General features: G+C 39.1%; 1 protein-coding gene across 7 annotated transcripts in view; it reads left to right on the top strand.

Moving 5' to 3' along the window:
• STYK1 (serine/threonine/tyrosine kinase 1) overlaps positions 1-22,519 on the top strand; it is a 40,217-nt gene that overhangs the window by 1,898 nt on the left and 15,800 nt on the right. For 3 of the 7 annotated variants that reach the window (XM_001500326.5, XM_070269900.1, XM_070269899.1), the window contains exons 2-3: positions 19,971-20,119; positions 20,547-20,681. In XM_001500326.5, coding sequence (XP_001500376.1) covers positions 20,056-20,119; positions 20,547-20,681 — 199 coding nt within the window. In that variant the 5' untranslated portion in view covers positions 19,971-20,055. Of the gene's footprint in view, positions 1-8,635; positions 8,724-19,277; positions 19,327-19,970; positions 20,120-20,546; positions 20,682-22,519 lie in introns of all 7 variants that reach the window. The other 4 variants (XM_023643124.2, XM_070269898.1, XM_070269897.1 and 1 more) reach the window with 3 other exon arrangements.

Here is a 22,519-nt window from a genome sequence, read left to right as displayed (position 1 = left end):
CAAACTTCATGGCTTAAAACAAGGCAGGGCAGCTTCAGACCAGACTGGCTGGATTTGTGGAATCTGCCTATGAAGCTGATGGAAAACAAGGTAGTAAAGAGAGATTTTCAGCTTCCCTTAGCCATCTTCCTCCTTCCTTGAACCACAAATGTCTGTGGTCATTCCCCCTAGGTCTCAATGCCTGACCCCTTTAGCCATCCTTGGAGCTGATATCTTAGTGTGAGTCAAAATGAGTTCTGGTGGAGGAAGAAGGAAGAAGCAGAGTATTCACTATGATATTCTGAAAGCCCTGCAGTGCCAGCAATGAAAATAGAACTGGAGTGTAAAGTCTCTAACCTTCAGCATGTGTGAGGTGGAGATTTCCAGAGGCTAGTCCAGACACATGTACAGCCCAACGGACAAGCAGGCAGAGGAAACTATGAAAGTATATGCACATTATGAATTCCAAGAACCAGGATCTGCCTCCTCATTCTTATCCCTGCAAAACTTAAGAAAAAAGGAATCAAATATCTAGTCAGCCTTATGGATGGTGGTTAATCATAGTGAGGAGAGTGTCAGATGGCGATTCAAGATGCATGATGCTGGTCTTAAGTCACATGCTAATTAGCTGTTGGAAGATGCCTAAATTCTGTGCCTCAGTATCCACATCAGTAAATTATGAGGTTAGTGTTTTTCGTTGCTTTCAAAGGGCTCTTGTGGTCGTACATATTTAGAATTCCAGGGCATTTGTGGAGCACATATTGCATTTCATAGTGTGCTTGTCAAGGAGAATAAGAAATGGTAGGCAGGGTTGCTATTTCTATTGTTTTTGTTTTGGTTTCTTTACCAGGGAGGTGTGACTATAATGGCACAGAAGACGTGGGTTATGAGGTGGTTCATTGACGGTGTGGGAATAGAGTGGCTTCTCGACATACAGTTGAGCCTCTGTGTTTGCACCCCTTATTGAAGCCCAAGCAGCTCCTCTAACACCAAGTGACCTCGATTTCACTCTCTGTCTTTCTTGTCCTCTCCCACGTTCCACTCTTAGGATGGTCAAATAATAGATTCATCATCAGGACTTTCCGCATCTGATTAGATCAGATATGTTCTGGCCCTAGGCAAGTCACTTTTTCACTTAGACCTGAGTTTCCATATGCAATAAGAAGTCGGTAAAACAGCCATGGATTATTTTGAAGTGGCTTTCTATTATAAAAATGAAGATAACTTTGAAGAATATTCCAGTTTTACAGGATTGGGAAAAAAGAAATGTAGATAAGCCAAATGTGATTTTATAATTATCTATAAACGATCTCCCCTTCACCACAACCATATTTATCTTTCTAAGTCTGCTCTTCTTGGGCTGATATTAAAATTGATTATTTTTCATTCACTGAGTTAACATTGACTTGGAAATAGAGGCAGGTTGACTTAAAAATGAAAGTATTAGCTATAAACAGATGGGCAATAAAGATTTGATAGTATCAGCAAGGCCATAACTGGGGACAGGTTGTGGATTTATAGATACTCAGTGTGTAAGGTAAAATGCCCACAAAGAGAAGTTCATTGAATTCTAGGATAGAACTCTCTGTGCTAGATGGAAATCCCTGTAACTTTATACCTGAGTTATGGGGTTTAACAGAGATATTGGGGGCTACACGTTTGTGGCTTTTATTTAAACCTTAATCAAGCATATTTTGCATAGGTGCCCAGGAAGCAGTAAGTCAGATATGTAGAAGCATTTATGCTGGTAGGAATGGAGAGATGTGATTCTTTGGACGCCCTCTCTAGTCCCAACAATTCATGGCAACCTGAGAAATTAGACCAACTCAGGGCTTTCAAAGAAAATAAACTTGGTTGTGACACTGAGAACCACAAAATGTACTGCCCTATACTCTGCATCCTTATGCATCATCCAGATATGAGAAGAATCAATAGTGACCTTACATCGTGTCATGGTTCTTGATGTAGATAGTGTCTGATCAGCCTCCAGGAGGCACATATTGTCCAGCCTGTTCTGCAACTGATTGTCTCAGAGACAGAACATTTTGTGGTCTTGCCAAATCATATACACATTCTGGTTTAGCCTTTAGAAGCCATGGAACTATAAATGTTATCATCAACAACAAATGAGGGGCCGGCCCCGTGGCTGAGTGGGTAAGCTTGCACGCTCTGCTTCAGTGGCTCAGGGTTTCACCACTTCGGATCCTGGGTGTGGACATGGCACTGCTCATCAGGCCATGTTGAGGCGGCATCCCACATGTCACAACTAGAAGGACCCACAACTAAAACATACAACTATGTACTGGGGGGATTTGGGGAGAAAAAGCAAAAAAAAAAAAAAAAAAAAAAGATTGACAACAGTTGTTAGCTCGGGTGCCAAGCTTTAAAAACAAAAAATTAGATAAATGAAAGAACCAATGAGATTTGTACACTGAAAACTACAAAATATCATTGAAAGAAACTAAAGAAGACCTAAATAAATGGAAAGAAGTCCTGTGTTCTTAGGTGAGAAAACTTACTGTCGTTAAGATGGCAGTGGTCACCGAATTGATCTATATATTTAATGTAATCTCTACTAAAATTCCAGGTGTTTTTTTTTTCAGAACAGATTTTAAAATTCATATAGGAACACAAGGGTCTTAGAATATCCAAAACCATCTTCATAAAGAGAATAAAGTTGGAGGACTCACACAACGTTTTAAAACTTACTACAAAGCTACAGTAATTAAGACTGTGTGCTACTGGCATAAGGATAGACATACAGACCAATGGAATAGAAGTGAGAAATAAACTCATATACTTAGAACCATTTGATTTTCTACAGGGTGCAAAACAATTCATTAGGGGAAAAAGAGTCTTTTTAACAAATTGTGCTGGCACAACTGGATCTCCACATGCAAAAGGATGAAGTTAAACCCCTACCTCTTACCATAGGCAGAAATTAACTCAAAATGGGTCAAAGGCCTAAGTGTAAGAACTAAATCTATAAAAGTCTTAGAAAAAAACACAAGTGTAAACCTTCATGATCTTGAGTTAGGCAATAGTTTCTTAGCTATGACACTGAAAGCACAAGCAACCAAAAGAAAAAATAGTAGATAAATTGAACTTCATCAAAGTTAGAAATTTTTGTGCTTCAAAGGACACCATCAAAAGAGAAAATATAACACAAAAAATGAGAGAAAATATTGCAATCATATCAAATAAAGATTTAGTGTCCAGAATATATAAGGGACACTTACAACTAAACAATAAAAAGGCAAATAGCCCAATTAAAAAATGAGCAAAGGTTTGAATGGACATTTCTCCAAAGAAGATAGACAAATGGCAAATAAGCACATGAAAAGATGCTCAGTATTATTAATCATTAGGGAAATACAAATCAAAACCACAGTGAGATACTATTTTGTATCAATTAGGGAGGCTATAATAAAAAAGACAGAAAACAACAAGTGTTGGTGAGAATCAGTAATGGATGTGGTGAAACTGAACCCCTTATAAATTGCTGATGAGAATATAAAATGGTACAGTCACTTTGGAAAACAGTTGGCAGTTCTTCAAAATTTAAATGGAGTTACTATAGGACCCAGCAATTCCATTCCCAGATATGTACCCAAGAGAAATGAAAACATGTATTCACACAAAAACTTGTATGTAAATGTTCGTAGCAGAACAATAGTGAAAAAGTGGAAACTATACAAATGTCCATTAACTGATAAATGGATGAACAAAAAGAGATATATTCATACAATGGAATATTACTCAGCCACAATAAGGAATGAAGTACTGATTTATGCTACAACATGGATATGGTGGTTAATTTTATGTGTCAACTTGACTGGGCTAAGAGATGCTCAGATAGCTGGTAAAAGGTTATTTCTGGGTGTGTCTGTGAGAATGTTTCTGGAAAGACTAGTATTTGAATCAGTAGACTGAGTAAATCAGTAGACTGAGAATGTTTCTGGAAAGACTAGTATTTGAATCAGTAGACTGACTTCTTTACCAGCATGGGTGGGCATCATCCAATCCACTGAGGGCCAGAATAGAACAAAAAGGCAAAGGAAAGGTGAATTCTCTTTTCTGAGGCTGGGGCATCCATCTTTTCCTGCCCTCTGACATCGGAGCTCTGGCTTCTCTGGCCTTCAGACTCTGGGAATTATACCAGTCACCCCCGGTTCCCAGGCCTTCAGCCTCAGACTGAGTTATACCATTGGTTTTCTTGGTTTTCCAGCTTCTGACAGCAGATTGTGGGACTTCTTGGCCTCCATAACCTCTTGAATCAATTCCTGTAATAAATCTCCTCTTATATGTATCTCTATATATCCTATTGGTTCTGTTCCTCTGGAGAATTCTGACTAATAAAATGGATGAACCTTGAAAACATTATGCTAAGTGAAAGGGGCCAGACACAAAAGGCCACATATTGTATGATTCAGTTTTTATGAAATGTTCAGAATAGGCAAATCCGTAAAGACAGAAAATAGATTAGTGATTGCCAGCGGCTGGGGGGAGAGGCAATGAGGAGTGACTGCTGTTGGTACAGGTTTCTTTTTTGGGGGGTGGTGAAAATATTCTAACATTAGATAGTGGTGATGGCTGCACAACTTTGTGAATATACTAAAACCTACCAAATTGTACACTTTGGAAATGTGAATTTTATGGTATGTGAATTATGTTTCAATTAAAAAAACAAAAGCAATATTAAAGGTAATTGTAATTTTCCAAAAAAAAATTGTTTTCAGGAATCTACTAGGGAGGCAGCATAGTACCATGTAAGACTACAGATTCTAAAGCCACACTACCTGGACTGGAGTTCTGAATCCCTGCCTAGGAACGGTGTGATCTGGAGCAAGTTACTGTACTTAACCTCTCTGTGCTCCAGCTTCTTCACCTGTGAGAACTGAATAACTTGCTATATATACAGTGCTTAGAACAGTGCCTAACACGTGGTCACTGCTGTTTAAATGTCTGTCACTTTAACTGTATGCAATCCAATGTAGGCAGTTGTGGGAAGCAAAAACCAGTATCAAGGAAACTGTTCTGGGCATAAATGTCAGTTAAGGAGGAGCAGAGCAGGGTGAAGTCCAAAGCAGATTGCTTCACTTGGGTTCTTGTCTGACCTCTGCTCCATGCTGGCTTGTGTAGACAAACTGGGTTTAGTGGAAAAGAAGGCAGCGATAATAGAGAGCATGGATACAATACCTAAATTTAACCTTCTTACCTGGGTCCTGGAAAAAGGTCCAAAAATATGTGAGAGGAGACAGAGAGCGGAGGAAACCAGAGCAAGAGATGATGAACAGTGCTTACTATATTTTTGTTGTTCAATTTACATAAATATTAAGCAAACACTTTTGAGTTTTCCTCTGGAATTTCGACATTAAACTCATGATCTTTGTTTACCTGTCCTGTCTTTGTTGGGATCTTTGTTGCTCTTTCATTTCAAAAGTAAAATGAAACAAATCTTTAAAGTTCATGTCGCTGCTTCATTTTCATTCCCAGGACAAATCAAGAAGCCAGGAGGGTGGCAGGTGTTTCTAGCAACGTTCACATCCCTTGGCTTTAAACTGCTCTCTGCATCTTTGTAGGGGGTTCACTTACAATTCTTGATTTTTCTGTAGATCTCACCCTGTTGACAGACAGCAAATAGAGATTCTACTAAAGGACTGGGTTCCATACCCATTTTGAAGGAATGATATAAGGTATTAAATTCCTTACTTAGAAGGATAGAGAAAAACTTTATTGTCCACCTTTCCTCTGGTTTTACACTTCTGAATTCTCTTCTATGTAAATATAATTTATATCCCTTGGTTTCATCGCAGTTTTGCTTTCTTGGATACTCTCCATTGGATATCAATAAATAACTATAATGCCTTGTATTTTTACTCTATGTATTTCATGATGCTTTACACACAACCCTCTGAAGAGAGATGTGAATTGGCTTGCTTAAGGTCACACACAAGGAGTTGCTGACCCAGGGCTGTAACTGAAATCTCGTAATTCCTTTGCATTTATTAGGAGAGGATTATTTCCTTTTACTGTTTATTTCTCCTAGAATGTTCTGTTGAGAAATAATCTAGGTGAGGAAAATATGGCGAATTTCAGGGCAGAAGGCAGCTGAAGCCAAAGTGAATATTAATGCCAGGGCCTCATAATACTGGAGTCCGGCTGGTACAGAAATAGCATTATTAAAGTTCATTGGGGCTGGCCCCGTGGCCGAGTGGTCAAGTTCGCGTGCTCCGCTGCAGGCGGCCCAGTGTTTCGTTGGTTCGAATCCTGGGCGCGGACATGGCACTGCTCATCAAACCACGCTGAGGCAGCGTCCCACATGCCACAACTAGAAGGACCCACAACGAAGAATATACAACTATGTACCGGGGGGCTTTGGGGAGAAAAAGGAAAAAAAAATAAAATCTTTATAAAGTTCATTGTGTCTCAGATTTTTCTCCAATGTACATCTCATATCACCTCTCTTTAGATGCATTAATATTTATCTCCCCAAAAATCATTAGTAGTGATATATGAGAGGAGAAAAAGTATAATCAACTAATGATAGAGCAATGAGTAGAGCTGGCTTGAAATTCTCTGCAAAACCAAAGCATGAACAACAGCTTTACAGATACCCAAATCATTTACTGTGGAAAAGCTTTAACTGTGGGAAGCAGGGATGCTTCAGAAGAGATGACAGTGGGCATGTGGAGGGGCGGGGGGGGGCAGGGAGGGCAAAACATAATTCTACCTTGGATTTCTGGAATACTTTTATTCTAAAACATTAAAGTCCTTTCATTTGTTTTATCTCATTTGTCCTGTCAGAATGTCTCTGGTTAGGTAGCGCAAGGATTATGATCTATTATGTTATAAATTAGGAATTAAAATCCAAGGAAGTGATAAAATTTGCCTAAAATGACGTAGAAACAAGGAAAGAGAGAAAGAGAATACCAAAACGTGGCTGCCAATTTAGAACTTTATTAAGTTAGAGCCTGGTGAACTTCCCCTGTATTAATTAGGAAAGGAAGGTAATGAGGATTTAAGGCAGAGTTCCCAAACTTGACTGCATATTGCAATTAACCTTGGGAGCTTTAAACAAACCCCAGTTCGTGGTTCTCATTCCCAGAGAATCTGATTCTGACTTAACTGATGCATCCTGGGCAGTGAGACTTTCAAAAAGCTCCTCAAGGAGAACCACACTGGTTTAAGTTTTGAGAATAAGACTCTAGGAAAAGAAGTCTAAAATCTGCTACATTCACTTTTATTGTAAGTATATGATATTTTAAATTAAACAATTATTTAGCAATTTATAAAAAAAGCACAGGGGAATTGAGAATTTAAGATTGAAAAAAAGCAGCTATTTTGTAGAAGAAAAGTGAGGCAGTGGTAGTAGAAGCCTAGGTAAGATTTACTGTAGGGTACATTAAACTTAGGTCTCAGGAAATAATTCTCTTATTCCTCTGTGATACATGGAAATATGAGTATTCTAATTATGTGGTTTTTTGTGTATGTGAGGAAGATTGCCCTGATCTGTTGCCAATCTTCCTCTTTTTTTTTCGCTTGAGGAAGATTGTTGCTGAGCTAACATCTGTGGCAATCTTCTTCTATTTTGTATGTGGGATGCCGCCATAGCATGGTGTGATGAGCCATGCATAGATCTGTGCCCAGGATCCGAAACTGTGGACCCTGGGCCACTGAAGTGGAGGGCTTGAACTTAACCACTATGCCACCAGGCCAGCCCCTCTAATTATGTATTATGTTATAATATTGATGCTGCATAGGATGAAGTTCTTACCCAAAAGGAGAGGTCATTTGAAGATGTCATAATTTGAAGAAGAAGAATAATAGTAATTATTATAGGAATATGTTTATTTCTACAATTATATTAGAAATAGCAACAGCTACTGTTTACTATGTGCTAGATATTGTTCTAAGTATAATTTAATTCTTAGAATGACTCCTGCAGTTAGATAATATTGTAAGCCTAGTTTAACAGATGAGGAAACAGGTTTAGGAGAGATGAAATGATTTGTTCAAGAGCGCACAGTTAATGAGTAGCAGAGACAGGTATATTAGATTTCAGAAACGGGTTGGGCTAGGCTTCTAAGACTTGTAATAAAAACTGAAAGTGAGCTGAAACCTAGGAATATGCCTTTTTGGCTTTGATCGTAGAAGGTATAGAAGACCTTAAGGAAAGGAGTGTCTGAAAACAGCACCTTTCTCATGCATACAAGTTCAGAGCAGGGCAGTAAAGGCAAAGGCAGACAGCTGAGGCAGGGCCAGCTGTTGGGCTGCAGTGTGGTTATATTAAGATAAGAAGCCAGCTAGAGTAGAACTGTAAGCTTCTACTTAGGAAAATACACACTCATACACCTCACACACCCACATCCACGTTCGCACACACACACCATTCTGCATTTTGTGCTCACTGAATTTGTTTTCCAACTATCCTCTCTTAACACTTAGCAAGTCTTTTGGCACTTTCATTGAACTGCATGTGTGTTAAGAGGAAAGGGATTTTATCTACATTTATGCCAATGCTTTGAAGGAAAGCCACACTCCTGAGACCATTGTCGTGGGGCAGTTGTGATCAAAGTTTGAGAACCTCAGGTAGAATGTAATTTTCAGGAATGCTAAGTTGAACCCTTGGTCTGAAAGTAATTGTGTTACACAGATGAATCCTTGCTGGAAGAGGAAGCTGTAACTATCGCCTTTGAAGAACACCTTTACATTCTCATTAATTCTCACTAGAGTCCTCTGAGGTAAGTAATCATGATGATCTCAGTTGTATGGCCTAGGAAACCAAGGCCTTACAAGGCTGAGATAAATCCATCCCGCATCTCTGACTCTGTCTTCTTTCTACTATTCCACAGCCTGATGGAGATGATGTATTGAGTTTGTTCTTGGCAGTTCCCACTTGACTGTCTCTCGGGTAGGAAAGATAAGGCCTTTAGCAAGCAATGAGGAAGAGCTTGTTAAACTCCAGGACTTCCCCTTCACTTTAGGCCAAGAGAGTCCTCTTTGAAGGCATAAATCTTGGTCTAGTGATTCTACTCCTTTTAATTCTGACCACTAGTTCTTTAAGAAGATTGTTTCCCCTTGTGTCTTTTCTGTCACTCACAGCCAATTTTTTTCTTTTTAATATCTCTGCTTTCAAATTTTTCTGCCTTAAGTCTTTCTTCCTTTCCATTTTCTTGTTTTAAAATAATTAAGGCTTAATTCAGACAATCTGGAAAACAAAAAGTAAAGGAAAAAATTATTCTTACTGTTATCATCGTTGCTGTAACATTCTGATGTACTTCTCTTTGGGGTTTCCCTGCACAAGTGCTTTCCCCTAACCAATACAATTGTGCTCTTCATATCTATCGATCTATCATTCTATCTATCTTGATATATCTGCTTTTATCACTTAATCTACTAACAAAAAAATTCTCCATTTATTAAAAATTTTCGTGAACATAAAATTAATATATTTATAGTATTCCTCTGTATTCGTCAGAGTTCTCCAGAGAAATAGATCCAACAAGGTATGTGTGTGTGTATGTGTATCTATGTATCTATATCTATTGAGATTTATGTTAAGGACTCTGTGGATACTTGGCAAGTCCAAAATCTTCAGGGGAGACCAGCAGGCTGGAGACCCAGGGAAGAGTTGTATTTTGAGTCCAAAGGCAGTCTGCTGGCAGAATTCCCTCTTCCGTCTGGAAGGGCAGTCTTTGTCTATTAAGATCAAGTGATTGGCTGAGGCACACCCACATTATGGAGGGTAATCAGCTTTATTCAAAGTCCACTGACTTAAATGTTAATCTCTTTTGAAAAATTCCTTCACAGAAACGTGTAGAATAATGTTAGACCAAATATCTTTGTACCTTGGCCTAGCTGAGTTGACACATAAAATTAATCATCACACTCTTCTTGATGAAAATTTAAGTTTATTTCTATTTTTAATTTGTGTGTGTGTGTGTGTGTGAGGAAGATTCACCCTGAGCTAAAATCTGTGCCAATCCTCCTCTATGTTTTGTGCATGGGATGTCTTCACAGCATGGCTGATGAGTAGAGTAGGTCCACGCCCAGGATCTGAACCCGTGAACATGGGCCGCCAAAGTAGACTGTGTGGAACATTAACCACTTGGCCACAGGGCCAGCCTCATATTTTTAATTTTGTTATTGCAGAAAATTTCAAATATTTACAAAAGCAGAAAAATTAAGTACAATGGTAGGATGACTACCCACTTATTAATCACCCAAATTCAACAATTTTCAACACATGGGCAATCTTGTTTCATTTATATCTCCACCCATTTCTCCTTCTCCAGGTCCTGGGATTATTTTGAAGCAAATACCTATTTCTGCTTTCAAGAGAAATTAATAACAGTACAATAAGATTTTTTTGTGTTTTCAGAAACATTTTCTATGTTAAAAAAATCCTCTTATAATTGACTCTGGGAGAGAAATTACTAAGTCAAAATTATGAATATTATTAAGGCTCTTTATTTACAGATTGCCAAATTTTTTCCATAAATATAGAAATTTGGATTCACTGTAAATGTGTAAGAGTGGGCTTTTTAAAAATAGCTCTCTTCAAAGCATCAAAATTCTTTCTTTCATTTTTTTTTCTTAAATGGTTAGGCAAAAAAATTGCACTTTGTTTTTATTTTAATGCGTATTATGTAATTACTAGTTAAGTTGAACATCTGTAATCTTACTTCATCCTCCTTCCATATTTGTTAAACATTTGGTTTGGTGAATTGGTTTTCTTTTGTTTTTCACTTTCTAGTACCATTTATTTATTGACATCTTAGTAATTTTCTTATTTATTACTATAAAATGTCTATGTTTTTATTCATGATTGATTGGATGCTTTTTTTCTTGGTGATTTCTTTTCTACTAGAAGGAATCTTTTCTTTTAAACTTAGCATGTCCTCACCCTACCAACATAATTTATAGTTATTTTTTATGTTTCTTAAAATATATAGTCATTTTTCTAACTAAAATTTATTTTTGCTTAGGGATGAAGCAAGGATCTAAATTATTTTTGCCACATGAGTAACCCATAATGTGCATGTTATGCGTAATCATATAATGCATCATCAGTCTCAGTAGTCCTCAATCACAGCTAGAGTTTAGTGTCTTCTGGGAAGCATTTCCTTTTTTCAGTGCTTATAGGTGAAATCATAACCTATGGGATTCATAATCATCATGTCCTTCAGGGTGGGGAGTGGCCCCAGCATTGGTATTTTTAAAAAAATCTCCCCAAGAGATTCTGATGTACAGCCAGGTTTGAGAACCTGCTTATTTTGTTTCATGCTGACTTCTTTATATTAAATTCCCAAATATGCATTTTATTTCTGGGATATTTATGTGTTCTATTAATCTTTCTGTTTTTCAGTGTCATTGTGTGTGAGTGTGTGTGTATTTATGTGTATGTTAGGCTTTATAATATATTCAGGCTTAGAACATACCTTTCCACCCCAAAGTGTGCCTTGTTTTGTTTTGAGAATGGAAGTTTACTGCATGTTGGGATGTTCCTAGTTCCCTTCCTCATCTTGCTGGAGCCCTAACTTTTCCAAACAAATCAGCTATATCAGCCCTCCCTGAACTCCTCTTCTTAGTCCTCTCATTCGTAGTTCAACATCTTGGAAAGCCACCTAAACACCTTTTCTCACCATCCTCACCTTCTGTTTATTCCCTGAACCACCCCACTCTCTGACTCTGCTACTGCCCTACAGCTGCTCTGTCTATGACCATGAGAGATCTCCCTTTGGCCCGTATCCATTGGTGACTTTTTTCTCTTATCTCTCATTAGCTTTAGGGTCAGTTGTCTGAGTGAGTGATTGGAGATAAACTAACCAGGTTGTAGTGGTAGACTCTAGGTAAAGGTGGACAGTTCAGTTATAGAGTCAAATGTAGGCAAGAAACTGCAGCTTGGGTGTTTAGTGTGGTGGGCAGAACACAGGGGCGAGAGGTCCAGGGGTGTGTGGGTGGAAATGAAGTAGAGTGAGGATTCGGTGATGGCCGTTATTCAGGCACTAGGCAGCAAGGATATTTAGCTAGAGTGGTGTTTCCATTTGTAGCAGGACCTCAGTAACCAGAGTCTAGAGCAAAGGTTCTAATCTCATGAAAAAGGGTCGACTTAGGCAGAGAGGACAATAAGGCCCTCTCCATCTGTGAAGCATTCAGGATAGTACTCCAGATTTGACAGTGCTTGGATGTTAAGCATGAGTAGCTGGACAAACCTTGTGAAAATGGAGCAAGGTTATGTCTTCTCAAATTGGGGAATATGGTAGGAAGAATGGGGAGAGGGGAGCTGAGACTATTGATCTCCTTGCTGCCTCTGTCAAGGTTGGTTCTGGAACTGGGTGATAATTTAGCCAGCAGATAGATGGCATTAATAGAACCAGCTAGAAGAAGTTGAAAAGTTTAGGGACAGAAGTTAATTAACTAATTAATATGTCACTATCTAGCATTCTGTTTTTATACCTTAGTTCACAGCATTATGCTCTTTGATCCATCTTGTTTAAATATCCCTTCCTCAACATGGTTGTAAAATTCAGAGACCTCCTAGCAGGTATAATACTTAGGCTGTCAAATCACACCTAGTTGATGTATGAAGAGTTTTAAAACCCACATTAACTTTATGATTACTTCCACTCCCTCTTCATACACAGGACTACATATACTTAGATCCACAAATATTATAAATATTTTGATAATAGGTTTTTAGTTTTGGTTTGTTATTTTCAGTTGTATGTGCTTACTTGATTGGTACAGCTATGTGACTACCTCCCCACCGGGGAGGCAGGTGAAGAAGGGAGGCAAGAAGAGAAGATTCATACATATTGATTGTCTGTAATGGGCCTGGCACTGTAATAGGCATTTTACATAAAATATCCCATATAACTTTCAAGAGTCTTGAAAGGTAGATATTATTGTCTCCATTTTACAGATGGAAAAACAGAGACTCAGAAAGTTGGAATAACTTATACACAGTCATGATGAATGGTAGAACTGAGATTCAAATAGAAGTCAAATTCCAAAGCTCCTTCTCTTTCCACTACCCCATAGGAATTTACAGGCAGGTAGGGAGAAGAAAGAAAACTTGTGAGATTCTGGGGCTGCCATGATATGGGCAGGATGATACAGGTCCAAGGGAGCCTTCAGAATTTGAGAGTAGCAAAGTGGAAAAGTTGGTTGAGGGCACTTGTTGGTTGGCCTGCCCCTTTTCTGGTGTGATTCATTTCCTGCTGCTGTCTATATTCTTTTACTGCCCTCAGGAGAGAAACAGGAGTCCTGGTCCCTAACCTAGGAAGAGAAGGACCGCCAAGCTCAAGGGATATGCCTCCAGATGCTCGATGAATCACCTACCCATCCAGAATTAGAACTTCAAACCTCTGACTCTGTTATCATAGCACCAGGTCAGGGCTGATTCCACTTTCTCCAACTCCCAGACCACTCAGCTCTGAAGCATACTGACCCACTCCTAAGGAGGGGAATCTGCTGTTTGCTCCTGGCTATGCAGAATGAGATAGTTCTGTGTTCCCAGAGGTGTCTTTTTCATCTTGTCAGGCATTTGTTTTTGTTTACCTGGGATTACATTCTATGTATAGAATCTTTACAGGGACACACCCTGTATGACACAGCACTGCTGTAAATGGCAGCTGAGTTGATTTCCTGGTTGTGAACACTCCAGTCCATTTATCTCTCTGCCTGCCTGGGTCTGGGACTCATTTATCAGAGAATGAGAAATTGTGTGTATGTGTGCATGTGTGTTCCTGAAATCTTTTGCAGAGACTGTCTTCCTTCTGTCCTCCCTGGCGGGGCCCTCTTCTCTGCCAGAGGGTAGTGTGCTAGAATAGGCTGGAGGAGTGGCCAGAAAACAAAACAGATCTACTCACTTACAGGGCAGGGGGAGAGAGGGGGAAGCTGCCAAAAGATTTTTAAAGTACCAGAAGTCCCCCTTTAGAAGGAACAGCCAAGCAGGATGAGTAACAAAGAAGGGGACTGATTCTTGGAAATGCAATATCACTGACAACCTTAGGAACGAGGTGTTTGAAAGAAGCCCCACGTGCAGGCGTCTTCTGTTGTGTTAATCAGGTAGGAGAGAGGAGACACAGATGGATCAGAGATAATTCTGTGTTTAGAGGTGGGTGGCAATTGTGTGTTCTTGGCTTTTCCCTCTTATTGATAGCCTTTATTCCAGGCTGGGGAAATCGTTGTTGATTAATACTCCCAGGAAGAGAAAATAATCAGCTGGAAAATATCTAATTTAAGATATATTATCTCTGGGATTTTGAAGTTTGAATGTGGTAGATGGAGGATTATGGAATCAGAAACCTGAAAAATAGAATGATAATTATAATAAAAATAAAATGTCTTGAATTTGTATAACACCTCGAGGGAACTAAAATGTCATCTTTGTAATCATTTTTAAAATCTGATGCTGCTTGTAGTGTTAGTGAGCACTGCGTTCCTTGTTAGATGGTATGGGACCTGTCTGTCTTGCCATCACTTTGCTCCTCTACAGAGCAGACTTTTCAAGAGGAGCCAAGATATAAATTAGGCTTCCTTATCTCTACTGTCTGTCATATGTATTTCAGGAATTCCTGCAGAGAGGTAAAAATAAGAAGCAATAAAATCTGATAATGCTGTCTTATTGTCAAAAGATCTTTGTTTAAACAGGATCAGGACTCCCAGGCACCACAGGAGAGCTTCTTTTCCAACCGTCTCAAAGTGCATGTCAGGCCCTGGGTCTCTAGGAGGATGGGGGAGGGTGGAGATCAGAACAATCACAATCCCTCCATTCCTGAGAAGAATGGGAGGACAAGAGATTCTCTCTGGGTAACCTCCTCTTCTCTCCGCCTCATCCACACTAGGAGCTATCACCGGGCATAAGGCAAGTTATCTTATGCTAGTCTGATTCTCTGGATTTAAAGAGGGTCACCTCTGGAGTGTGCCCTTCCATTCACTCTTTGTCCTCTCACAAGTTTGCTTCAGTAGAAAGGTGGAGCCTGGGCCCTGCAAGATGGAGCATGGTGATCCTAATTCTTAGGCCAGTGCTGTGTCTCCTGGGAATTCTGGCCCCTTCCTGACCCTTAGGCTCCCAGTGAAAGATTGTTAGTCTTGGAAACTAGGCCCTTTTCCCTCAAACAGCAGAAGACAGAAATAGGATTGGGGTTAAATCCAGGAAAATGAGCAAGCAAAGAAAATGACCCAAGATTCATAATCTGGTGAGTACTGGAAAGAAATTCTAATTCTACCCTTATTTTCAGAATACATTTTGAAGACAGACATGCAGACCTTGTCTGTGCCCCATTAAACCTAGGAGAACACACTAATAGGAAGATTCTACTCACCTATTTTTTCCAAATTATGGTATATTAGTTGGTGAAATTTGGTTGTAGCATTACTGTTTCCGTGATTCGTTTGGATTCTGACATCATTTCTTCTTGACACTATTGGTCTTGTCCATTTGAGAGACAAGTACATACATATAGTAAAGTAATTTAAGGAATATTGGGTTTGTAATTAAAAGACTGGGTAGGAAACCTTGCTCTATCATTTAATTGGTATTTTTTTTAAACCCTGGCTAATTCAGAACTTAATCTGTCTGAACCTCAGTTTCCTCCTTCATGTGAAAGTGCCTGGCATAATACCTGGCACATTGTGGTTGCTCAATATGTGTTTATTGGATGTGAAAGCAGGAAGGACAGCTTGTTTTTCAGAATGTTGCAGATAAGTAATTCTGGAATCCTCTAGATCTGAGCAGTTCTTTTCTATCTCATTTCCAACTTAATGTGTTCATTCCATTAAATGAGGTTTTTGGCTAGAGAGCCCAAGGCTAAAGATGAAGGGGGAGGAAAAGAGAAGGCTGAGTGATTAGTGTGAAGGCAGACTAACTCAGTCTCGGGGGGCTACCTCCATGTATTTTGCCCTCCTCACTTTAAGTCTTTGTGTCCTCTGCCCCATAGCCCACAGCTATTAATAACTCCCTTTACCCAGTGTGGCATTGTGGCAGGTGGGCCACCTGTATATATAAAAAGAACGTGACTGTCAGATCCACTTGTGTTGATGTGCAGGTAGTAAGACTGAGGGTGAGGCTGGCATAACAGATTTAATCACATCTTATGGAAGCAGGACCAGATGTTATATGTAGGTCAATCAAAGAATTTCTCACAACAGATAGGCGAAGTACGAGAGAATGCATCTAATTTTTAAAGTTCTATTTGTAGATGTATTTTGGTAAGAAGAGTTTCTTTTGGACACTCAGGGGTAACTTGCTGGTTGTATCTGGGATACCATATTGTGCTAATTGAACAGAATTGTCACTCGTGAAAGTTGCATTATTGTCGCAAATAGAACTGTCTTTGCATGTAATAAAACACATGCAGAGATGCAGCATGGCATTATGCTTGTATTGTGAGTATGTGTAAGAGTTTGGAGAGTTAATATTTAGTTCAAGTCTAATTACAATCATTAATTTCTATGGTTTCCAGACTGCAGTCTTGCAATGATCTGGGGTGGACTTCACTTCCATTTCACTCTCATTCTCTTCCTGTTTGTATGTCCTTTTTCATTGTGCTATTTCCCCCTCTAGATTCTCAAATCAAGAGGGAAGCTAAACTTTTTAATATGCTAACAGAAAGTCAGAAGCAACTGAGAAGAAAAACAAAAAAGAAATGATAACCACAAGTAAGGCAATAATTGTTTTAATTAGAGCGCCGCCTAAAGAGATTTGGCATTGTAGCTATGTGTAAACTACAGGCAAGTTATGTACATATTTTCCAATCGTCAAATAGAGTTATCAGAATAACAATTTCACAACTTCACTGGACCCTTGATTCTAATGCCCTGAATTTAGTAATACATGGCACTAAAGAAAGAACTTCAAATCTGCCAGCTATTTATTCATTGTCTGAATTAGCTTTGTATAAAAATGAAGTTAAATGTTTTGTTTAAAAGATAAGTGACAACACAGCAAAAGAAAATTAGCCCTGCTGAAGGACTGTAGGGGAGGTACATCTTCCCTACATGACCCATGGAACACAATTGCTCAGGCAGGTGCTGCGAATATGAACTTGAGCACTGGAGCAGGAGTCTTGGGTAGGAGCGGAGCCTTTAAAAATAGTTGGAGAAACAATGGCATGAAAGGATAGGCACGTGGGATAATGCATTTTATACTTAAGGATTTGACAGTACAGTTAAGAAAAGAATCAGTAGCCAACATATATATTTTAACACAGTGAGAAAACTGTCTAGATGTAGTTGAAAGGGACAGAGTACTGGTCACATTGTATAGAAATGGTCAGGAACATTCTTCTAATAGTCAGATGGGTTACAATCTAACTCATTGGAAGAGTCATCTGAGAAGGTTTTGGCATCTAGGCACGCCTTTTCTCCACTTGCCACAGAGTGGGTAGGCAAAATCGTGTGGTGTGAATATTAACTGCAGGGAGAAAAATGATGCAGACAGGAATATTTTTCTCACAAGTGAGTATGAACATCTAATATGAGTGCTTTGGTGGGCTTGTGTGGTAAGCTTTCCTGTGTGGGCTTTCATGGGTATGTGGGTAAGCCTCGTGTGTATACCTTAAAAATTCTAGACTCATTTGGTATATTCCAAATGCCTCTAGCCAAACGGTAATCGTTTTAAAGAGCTTATTGTACAAACAGCTGGAAAACCATTTATTGAGTGAGCCTCACCACACTATACATTTATTTCCTTGTTCCAGCATCCAATTCATTGGACTCTTAGGTGTTAATAAGCCTAGCATCTTCAAACTATCTATGCACAAATAAAACTGATGGTAAGAACCTTGTTCAGAAAATGCAATAGAAGGTCACATTGTATCCAAAGGTGAGTGCTCTGTAATAAGTATGATATCCAGGTGCAAGGCTATAAACGTGGATTTGAGTCATTGGGTGTAGCTATGTTTGGCCATGTGCCTACAGTTGAGGGTGGCCCACCATGAGCAGTTCTGTGTGGTGACATGTGCCCACAGGGCTTTAAATGACTTCCTTCAGTATGTATTCGTGGGTGTGTAGTGTGGTTTCTGGGCAGAGCTCACAAGTTTGAGCTGGCTGCTGGCTGACACTTTCTTCCACTTATACTATGGTAAGACAGATTATGCTCACAGAACCTACTCCCAGAGGGCCAAACTTGTTTAACTGGCTGTTCCCTGAATGAAAATAATTACGTCTGATAATGCCCTGAAAAGGAAGTAGGAGGAAAGGAAAATAAGAAGAATGGCAATGAGAAATTTTCAAATAGCTTTAGAATTCTCCTCCCTGAGCTAAAGCTTTGTTTTTAAGAGCTTCTCCTTTGCTCTGTCCTCTCAAGGCTCTGTTTCTTGCCCAACTACTGTTGCTTTTCCTTCCATGTGGTCCTGTGGAATTGTGGAAACTTTCTCAACTACCGTTCACCGTGCCTTTTTGGCTTGCAAACTAGATGAGATGGACTTTGCTATCTTATTATTCATTGACCTCATAGATCCCTTGCTATGCACAAACCCACAGATAAGAATCTTCCTCTCCTCGCTGCAATTTTCCTCCTTCTGGCTATTCCTCTGTTTACCTGGGCTTCTGTCAACCAGCCGCACATCTGTTTCTCTTACGAGTTGTAGGGGAATTGTTTAACTCTCCCCCTCCCCTGCCCCCAAGCTCATGGAGCTCCAGGAGTAGTAAAAAGGGTTCTTGGCTAGAGCTGGGAGCTTTCTTTACACATGTGTTTCAGGCACTAAGAGACTCTGCCTCAATGAGTAACATTGTGGTTGTGGCTATCAATAATAAAACACAACATGTAATAGAAGACAGCATAATATGGCTAATGTAACACATGTACAATATAGCGTATCATATAAGCTACAATTCTGATTTTTAAAATTTTACCTTGTTTTCAAATCACTAAACTAGATCACATATTTAGGATACCTAGACAGTGGAAAATCAGCATATTTTGTTTCATATCAATCAGAATTAAAGAAGTAGGCTTTGCAGATCATAGAAGGAGGGAAGACTCTTGTTAACCAAAGGAAAAATAAACTTTGTAGGTATATGGAAGAGTGGTAACATCAGTTCTATTCAGAAAGAGCGAGCCAGGTTTTTGGAGGTGTAATTTCAAATATTTGCTGATTATATAGAATTAAAGGTGGCAGTCAAGAATATCTGTCCAGGTAAACAAGAATCTAGTAACTATAGTCTATTTGGAGAATTGGGAACTGAATAAATGAAGAAGGATGGGATGGGAGAAAGATTTTTATGGTATACCATTTTGTATTTTTCTTTTTGAACCATATGAATATATTTCCTTCCTGTTTAAGAGAGAAAGAAGATGGCTTGCTTTTGACACTTCCTTCAATCTATATATTGGTAAGAGTGAGTGCCTGTGTTTATCTAAATATGATGGGCAGAGGAAGCTCATAGGAGCTCTGAGAGCTGCAGAATTAAATAGTTTTTATTGATAGATGCTGTCTGTTCATTGGTTGTGAGAATGAAGTGGGGGGATGTTTCAGAGAAAGAAAGCAAATGTATAGCTCATCTCTCTTGAAATCTGTCAACTATTTATTCATTATCTGAATGAACTTTTTTTAAAAATGAAATTAAATGTTTTGTTTAAAAAATAAGTGACAACACAGCAAAAGAAAATTAGCCCTGCTGAAGGACTGTAGGAGAGGTAGATCTTTCCCACATAACCCATGGACCACAAATTCTCAGACAGGTGCTGTGAACATGAACTTGGGTATTGTAGCAGGAGTCTTGCGTAGGAGAGGAGCCTTTAAAATAACTCAAGAGATAACAGCATGAAAAGATAAGATCAGATCAGGGCTGTACTTGCTGTATAATAGAAAAGAAAAAAATGCCAGGAAAAAAAAATGTTCTTCCAGCTTGAAAATCAGGTAGATGGATAGAGATGCATTGATGGCTCAGAGAGTTCCAGGTAGGCATGTACTTAATAACTAGTGATCTGTAAAAATATTTTAAAATTCTGAGTGTGCTCTGTTTTATTTTTTCAGAGCGACTAAATCCTTGGGAATTATTCTCAGCCATGCTCTGTGCATTCTCTGTGGGTCAAGCATAGAAGTGGACAGCTGTCTGGCAATGGGAGATGAGAAGGGCATGACACGAAAGCTACTGGAATGCAGTCTCAGTGACAAATTGTGTGGTAAGTATGGATACCACAGATGTCTATCCTCTGATTTTAGGATGATGGAGGCTAAGATCTGAATAGATTCTAGGATAAAGGTGATTTGATTTCTAGCAGAAATGAAGAGGACAATGGCCACTAGAGGTTATTGTCTATGAAGGGGAGCAAGTGCCAGAGATCCAGATGTACTGCTTCCTCCATCTCAATAGGAAAAATGATAGACGAGACCATGAGCACACTTGATGAGCTAAGAAACAGGGACATTGGGGTTTCTGATTAAACAGTTGCTTCCAATAGTGGTTCTACTGAATGGAAGTAGAAGGGAAGAAGGAAGAGATGATCACTTCATGTATGATGAGCTGAGGACTAGTGGGTAGAGGAAGTTGTGTGGACAAGTTAGGCTGCTTCTTCATTCTCTTCTTTTCCTGCTTGATTTCTTACCCAGTTGTCCAGGAGCATCAGTATGAAATCATCATCATCCCAACCCTCCTGGTTGGCGTGTTCCTCATCCTTCTTGGGGTCATCCTGTGGCTTTTTATCAGAGAACAAAGAGCTCAACAACAGTCTTCTGGACTCCGAGGTAAGGCTCAAACTGGGGCTGGGCAGAGGCTCAGAGAAGATGCAGATTCCAGAAAATAAGATCCACATCTAAAAGTCTCTGCAATGGGAAAGGAGATATGGGTCCCCTCCTATGGAGTTGAAAGGGAGGTGACCTCCTCTCTAGGAAGTCATGAGTAGAATCTCAATATATGCTTTTTACCTGAAAGAAGGTTAGGCAAGAGGCCTCATGTGGCCTGTTTCTGTCTTCTTTGTCCTATTGCAATATCAAATCTTTGGCCATATGACTATCTATGGATTGGGGAGGAAGACCTAGTGGGTAAAGCCCAAGGCTTTGTTACCAGCCTTGAAGGATGACATTTTACTGTATAAAACATTTTAACCCTACTCTGTGCCCCTGAAATATATGATGAAAAGGGTTATCCTTCATAATAGTCTTTGAAGCATTAGGTAGGAGATAATAACATGCTGCTCTGGAGTATCACTGAGCATAAAATGAAAGAGAATCATTTCATACATGAAACTAAGAGTAAAAAGAAGGAAAAGAAATCCTGACTGTGATATGAAACTCTATAGTGACCGATCCCTAATCCCTTCCTAAATTTTATCCCAATTGTCTTATAATTCACTCTTACAGAAAAATTTCTCAAAGATGTTGTCTAAACTCACTCTCACTACTTCTAATTTTCACAATCTCTTTTAAACATACTAAAATAAGGCATTTATCCTCACCACTCCATCAAGACAATTCTTTCCAAGATCACTATTGACAGCTATGCTGAGTCCTTATCTTATTTGACCTGTCAAAAGGATTTGAAGCAATTTTGGACTTCCTCTTTCTTGAAACACTTTTTTTTTTCTTTTAAATCTACAGTCACTTCCTAAATGATCTCATTTTCAGTCTTATGGATTCAAATGCTTTCTCTATTCTGATTATAGTCCCCTTTGAACTCCAGATTCTTATATTAAATGATCTACTTTGCGGTTTGGATGTAATACACATCTCGTATGTAATATGTCCAAAATGAAGTTCCTGAAATTCCCTCACAAATGTCCTCCCCCAATAGTCTTCCCTCTTTTAGGAAATAGCAAGCCTAGACTTCCATGTATTCAACCTAAAATTGTGAAGATGTCCTCGACTCCTCTTTCTCTCACACTCCATATCCAATCCTTTAGCAAATCCTGTTAACTGTCTTCAAAATAAACCCAAGCCACTCTCACCTCTCAAAGATCATTGTAGTATACTCCTAACTGGTTTCTCTGCTTCTGCCCCTATCCCTTTATGGCCTATTCTCCTCAAAGAAGCAGAATAGTTCTTTTAAGGCACTGGTCAGTCCTGTCAGTTCTCTGCTTGAACCTGCCCCAGTAGCTTCCCATCTTAGAATGAAAAAAGACAAAATTCTTTCAATGGCCTTACATGATCTGGGCCCTCACTGGCCTCATCTCCCATAACTCTCCAATTATCCCACTTCTTTCCAGCTGCACTGACTTTATTATTCTTCCTCAAATATGCCAAGTATACTCCTTCCTCAATACCTTTTCACTTCTTGTTCCCTTTGTCTATAATATCCTTCATAATAGCAGTATGGTTTGCTCTCTAATTGCTTCCAGGTACTTCTCAAATGTCATCTTATCAGAAAGGCCTTTCCTGACCTTCAAACATAAAATAGCATCACTGATGTTTCTTATTCCCCTATTTTCCTCCATAATGCACATCACCTGGTATATTATTATAGGTTCCTCTCTCCTACCACTAGAAAGTAATCTTCATAAAAATCCAGATTTTTCCTATACGCCTAGAATGGTGCCTGGCATCTAGGAGGTCATATTTGTTGAATGAATGGATGAATTAATGAATGA

The sequence above is a fragment of the Equus caballus genome, chromosome 6, assembly GCF_041296265.1.
Source record: "Equus caballus isolate H_3958 breed thoroughbred chromosome 6, TB-T2T, whole genome shotgun sequence".
NCBI classification, from domain to species: Eukaryota; Metazoa; Chordata; class Mammalia; order Perissodactyla; family Equidae; genus Equus; species Equus caballus.
The sequence above is the reverse complement of the archived record's forward strand: the minus strand, read 5'-3'. Positions and strand labels throughout refer to the sequence as shown.